The sequence below is a fragment of the Perkinsus marinus genome, assembly GCF_000006405.1.
Source record: "Perkinsus marinus ATCC 50983 genomic scaffold scf_1104296977808, whole genome shotgun sequence".
NCBI lineage: Eukaryota > Perkinsozoa > Perkinsida > Perkinsidae > Perkinsus > Perkinsus marinus.
This window is the reverse complement of record NW_003200064.1, coordinates 1-6,180: the sequence shown is the minus strand read 5'-3', so window position 1 is coordinate 6,180 and position 6,180 is coordinate 1. Positions and strand designations below refer to the sequence as shown.

The 6,180-nt window shown below is 46.4% G+C and overlaps 2 protein-coding genes across 2 annotated transcripts; both read right to left on the bottom strand.

Moving 5' to 3' along the window:
• Positions 1–1,353: 1,353 nt before the first annotated feature.
• On the bottom strand, positions 1,354–2,188 carry Pmar_PMAR026130 (hypothetical protein; the record flags this gene model as incomplete). The annotated part of the gene is made up of 4 exons (XM_002764378.1): positions 1,354–1,496; positions 1,593–1,733; positions 1,883–1,959; positions 2,117–2,188. Coding segments are annotated over 4 exons (433 nt in total), but the record flags the coding sequence as incomplete, so codon positions are not given.
• A 568-nt stretch (positions 2,189–2,756) lies between these two features.
• On the bottom strand, positions 2,757–2,933 carry Pmar_PMAR026129 (hypothetical protein; the record flags this gene model as incomplete). The annotated part of the gene is made up of 1 exon (XM_002764377.1): positions 2,757–2,933. One exon carries the CDS (start codon positions 2,931–2,933, stop codon positions 2,757–2,759), a length of 177 nt encoding a protein of 58 aa, XP_002764423.1.
• Between the last annotated feature and the right edge of the window lie 3,247 nt (positions 2,934–6,180).

The following is a 6,180-nucleotide window of genomic DNA, read 5'->3' as shown; positions in this document are numbered from 1 at the left end:
CAACTGTGTCTCCAATTGTGTTGTCCTAGATAACACACTTCTGATGACCTTGGTTCTCTAGCTTTTCCATTAACGAAATGCTACTTTCTCTGATGACTAGTGTTGAGTCTAGTAGTGATATGTCAGCAGACTCAGAGAGGACTGATCGCAACAGCTCCTCGACCCTCGAGAACCGCGCACTGTGCAACACAATCTGGTTATCTCACTTTTTCGCTAGTATGTAGACATCGAATAAGGAACCGAGAACAAGCAGCCAGTACTGCCTCCGTCAACAGGAGGAGTAGTGTTGTGGTCGGTTACTACGCAATTGACAGTACGAATTGGATAAACGTAAGTTTGATGGTTTTACTGCACGACAGGGTGAGAATAGATGGTCCAAAATGATCCGAACACGCTCAACCGCTGATAGGCTGATGGACGTACTTATCAGTCGTAGTGGTAGTAACGTGGTCAATCACGGTTAAACTAACCGTATGCAGTCGTAGTACGACATCGACACTATGGTTACATGAGCGTTCTCGATGGTCATTGATGTACTACTGAGACTAACTCATATTCAATTAACGGATGGAAACAATCAAACTATGGAGAACATAATAGCAATCTAACCGGACTAGCTTCCCCAGCATATAGCAGTCAATGATTTACAGTGCTTGAGGATGGCTACCTATACTACCGATAACAGACGATGACTCAGACGGGAGAGAATAGATCGCCTCATTGTGGCGAATAAGCACATAGAATATGATAGTGCATAGGCCGCGGACGCCAGCAAGAATGATAAGAGCACGAGACATAGCTCGCTCTAGTTCTGCGAAATACCAGACTGCAGTCCAGAGGAATATCGATAGTGACGATCGATTCCAGAGTGACTTGGTAGTGTTGATGAGATGTGAGAAGAGTGAGCAGAAAATGACAAAGATAATGATTGTGTTCTGAAGTGCTTCCTAACGTGACGACAAATGTGTGACATGAAGTTCGACAGCTGAATCGGAGTACTAATATTAATGCTTGTCGAACAAGAGGGTCATCGACTTTAACAAAGGTCTTGCCCAAAACACAGCTATAATGATGAATAATGCTTTCAACAACGAGAACATTTTACTCTGTACTAGCATTGTATCAGTACTAGTAGACGAACGATGTCCCATGTCTTTTCGAGGCCTCAGACCAACTGCAGTCGAGCCTTCTCGTCGCTTCTTAATTGTAGGATCCAAAGGTGGTCGACCACGAGATACCTCACTCATAGCCGCTGGGGTTTTCTCATCGACGCAAGCAGACTTACGCGGCCCGTCGCCACGTTGCCCGCCTGACATGAGACAATTCTATGTAGTATTGGGTGCCTATACTCACATATGCTTTTAATATGCCTTTTCATGAACAGATGCTCTCGAGCCTTCCTGGACACTACAGCCTCTGGTGGATAGAAACCGTAATAGGCATACTTCCAGTACAGTTCCTCATATCTCTCAGCTACTCGTACAGCGTAACGATGCCTGACACCAACAAAGTAGCAGCCAATCGATAACAACTTAATAAGAACGAAACTTCTCTATGCTCACGAGAGGAAACCCTGACCCTTGATCACTCACGTTGGATCATCAGTGCAGCCGGTCATTACTGACATAACCTTATCGACAAAACCTCGTGCGCCGAGACGTAGTATCCACTTTACCAGAGAATTGGGTACCAACCAGGTAGGGACCCCAGGATCTGCTAAGACGCTGACAAACCTGAAAAGAAGCTTCTTCAACCAGTAAGCGCATCGAGTACTCATGACGTGTGAGCGGGAACTATCATTATTTATACGATTTCGAGGTGTGCTAATCGGACCAGTTATAATCATCAATTGCATCAGAAATACAGTGAATGATAAACTTACACATCACTACGACGCTCAGGATCCTTCAACGACGGCCTAACGTAAACCGCCGTGGCTTTTTGTTCAGTCCGAAATACCTACAAAGAGTGTAAGTTATGGTACCATCCAATCTTCTGCATGGAAGACCTTCAAACGAGTACATGAGAAAGTCCAACGTTAGATCAAGTCCATGGAATTTCCAATTTTTCGGATTAAATGCAGTGTACTAATGAGAGCCCCTCCCAGGTATAGTACCCGACGAGCAGGGTCATCCAATTGAACTCCTTTCCATGACTTAGCATCCAATGGTGGGGAGTAATCAATCATTAACGACCCTGGAGTTGGTGTGCACTTGGGAGACCACGAATAAAGAGTTCTGAGGCAGAGAGATAATATCAAATCGACCATTCCGTGACAAAGGTAATACCGATGGGAATACGAGTCGACTCCCTTGATGGCTGGAACTGGTGGCACCGCAAACAGATGGGTCATCATCTCATCTAATATGACAGGACGATTAGGCGCTGGATGAGTGAAGATCGACGAGTCAACTTCACTGGAGCTTCCTCGAGTGCTGCTAGTTGGTGTCTGGAATCAAGCGGGTACTCAGGGAAGGAGAGCATCGTCAATAATATTACATCGGACATCCACTCCTGTTCTTTATCTCGACTCCGCTGTGTAGAGTTGTCACCATTGGGAGGAAACGCGGCTACTTTGTCGACAGTTTCGAGCATTGGGAACCATACTGAGTTGGCAAAGTCGAGGGAGAGATGACCCACGACGGTTCCTACAAGGCGCCAAGTCCATCTCCCAGCTAGCTGCTACTTGGAATAAATACGGTACGTTCATACCCTCAATCATTATTTGGCCCTTCAGCAGACCTGAACCGACCCGATCAAAGAGTATTCTGAATGAGGTCAGTCTGACCCTTATTAAATTCACAGTCGACGCTCATACTGCAGTCGGGATCATCATTGTCAACTTGCATGGCAACAGCGTTCTTGGTCTCATTCACATGTACATCATCCTTATGATGATGCCTATGAGGTATCCATGAGCTGCCGCGAGACATCTTCTTGGTGAGCTGTGGCGGTGCATCATGTCGAGCTACTGCCTGAAAAAGACCATGAGCACATACAAATCTGGATATTTCAGAGAACCTAAGGCATATCGGCCCCAGAGAAATTCGAGGATACTGCAAAAGAATACAAAGAAATAGAATAGAATACAAGGAATACAATAGAAAGAGAGTGACGTGTGAACTGAAAAGTCGTTTCAAACTACAGAGGGGGGCAGCTATGCCACTTGAAGATACCCTCAAAAACAATCAAGCTCACAGAAGCATGAAGTAGGCGATCCGCCCCGAGGGGCAGCTATGCCACTCGCACAAGATATGTCACATCCCATGTGTATCAATTCCGCCGAGACGATCGAAGCAACACCAATTTCAAGAAAATATAGTATGGAATGCCTCTGTGAATAGGTCCACTCCTGCCTGTGGGGCAGCCATGCCAAAGGCTGATGTTTTTCATACACGCCGGAGTATCTTCTGTCAGCGATCGACAATACTAAAGCTGAATCGTCGAGTGCTGGTCCAACTCGAACTAGACTCGACTAAGAATATGTAGAACTGTATAGTTTTGTTATCAGTATCAACCCCCAAAGCTGTAGTATAGCTGGCAGCTGAATAATAAAGATTGAGTTACCTTCTCAGTCATTGAGAGTCCCCAATCGGTGGCATCAGCCCATTTATGTAGCATCTCGGCATGATGAGCTTCTACTGTTTGGCAGCTCTTGAAAGACTCTAGCCCAGATGGACAAGAGGGAGGGGAAGGAGCCTCTTCAGGGAGAGGATCTACATCCCCTCGATGGGGTTGTGGCCGTATGGATGTCGAATGGTGGAGAGTGCTTGTCATTCTTTCCTTCTGCATTATACACGTCTGACATGAGCTACTATACAAACCGCGCTTCAAACGTTCATCAACAGTTCCAACCACTTGACCAAAGCTCGTCAAGATACGAGCAAATCAGTGGTGAGTTGTACACGCATACGACAATGCGCATGTCGGGGAGTTCAAGTGAAAACATCGCCGTCCTAGGTGAAACAATTTCATCATAATATTTCGGAGGTGGTCATTCACGTCTAACCAAAAGGGCTAACGAACCTAATGATAACCTCACATATACAGACGGGACGCGGGGTCCAGTCGTCCAAGGTTCAATCCCCGGGTCCTCCATTTTTTGAGCGCTATCAACTCAACGAACTCCGCGGTGTGCGCTTCGGCGCGTTGCACGGAGACCTGTTGGCCGCTATGGTTGATTTGTCCCCTACTTACTTTTGTATTTACTGTACTTTTGTTATGGTATTGGCTGTTTGCTGTCTATTGTGCTAGCCTCGATGATTCGCGCCACGTGTTTGTGTATGTGTGCTGTTACCTGGGAACCTACCTGATCAGTGATCACCGCCGTTGTGCACAGCGGTCACCGCGGTTAACATGAGCCTACGAACGATGAGTGCGCAAGATGAGTATCGGCGCCGACGTATCCGATGGTTTCAGATTCCGCACTGCGGAATCCTCCGCACCGGGCACGTGGATTGCTCTAAGCATCGAGGTCGTGGTCGAGAATGATCGTAGGGTCGTTATATCGTTAACGATTGATTGATCTTTCGATTGGTAACGATCCCTGGCTTGATACGTATTGTGCTAGTACTCTGGTATACTGAGTATCTGCTATGACTAGTACACATAAATAAATCAAATAATTACTAGAAGTATTCAGATAGATGACTATGATGTTGGGTTCATATACGGACGTGAACTCTCTCTCTTTCCCTGAGTAAGGATTCAGGCGTTTCCAGCCACAGCCAGTACGGCAATATTGCGCTCTTCCTGCAATATCACCACTCACACACACACGCCTGGCCGCGCAGAACTCTTGATGAGTTACTCAGTTCTGGACCATTTGTATTTACAGATTGCCTCCCCACTTCTCATCAATCCATCACTACCCCTCTACACGCAGCATCATCTCCGTGACGGAGAGCCTCATGATATTGTCGAGACGATCGGTGGGAGTGATTCAACAGGAGTATTTTGCACACATCAACAGGTGAAGTCCGCGATCTTAGTTTTCTGAATTTCAACTTGTTTCAGTGATTGACACTAGACTCGGGTACTTGGAATACTTAATTCATGTTCGGCACGTACTTATACGTATGCAGAAACGCGCTTGACACGCCCTGTACTAAATTTATAATTTGTGACGAACGCAACCACAACAGAAACTGGGAAACTAGTATGTAAAACTATGATAAGGACTAGTTGTTTGAAAATAGCACCGCCTGGATCCATCTTCTGAACTTCTCCTCCGACTGGCGTCTGTTGGCCTTTTCGTGCCTCACCAGGCGCACTCGGCTAACTTGAGCCTCGCCAATTTGGGTTCTGGTTACAATTTAGGTTACACACTGCTGGGAAGGGGCGGTTTATTTATCACGCGCATGCAAATATCCCTTGAAGAGCACCCCTCCCCCCTGAAGACTAGCTACATCGAAGTCCCACTGTTGTTGCACTCCAAGAAACATTGAATGTTTAATCTACTAGAGTTCCTGCCGATGGAGCGTTGATCCTTGTATTGACACGAGCTCACTACCAGTTCTTCATCGAGAGCACCTATCCTCCATGACTCATGACCGAGTCCATCCTCATGCCTCGTGAGGATGGACTTGGTCGTGTTGCTTAGGAGCAATACGTTTGCGGCTCGCTGTAGGACGCAGTGAGGGGCAACAGCCTGTAGCTCCTGAAAGTTCGAATGAAAAGTAGAGATTGAATCTGTCGCGGCGTTTGCATCTGCTAATTTACGACCGTATCTTTAGCCGAATACTGACAAAGAAATTAAAAAGCTTACGCCGATGAGTCAAGAATCTTGACTGATTCACATTGACTGGCCGATTGCTCATGCGGTGGCTGATCAGCATCAAAGAGGTAAACGTCTTTGTAGTAGCGTGGGGCTCGAGCACAATCCTTCCCAGTTAATCACTGACAGTAGCAACTCAGGTTCAATACAAGACTCGAAGTTACTGAGTGAGAATGAAGATGATAACAGCGTTGGATCAAAGAGTTTGACCGAGAATGGACAACCGAGTTGTCACAACTCGCAAGTTTGCCATGAACAATGCAGCACGCGAGTACATTTCCCGACGGACTGTATGTCAAGGACAGCCTCAACATAAAGACTTCCCTAAAAGCGAGAACATAACGCTGTTTCTTAAATAATCACGCCCCTATACGGTGGAATAGGCTCGTAACAAGCTCGAGCAA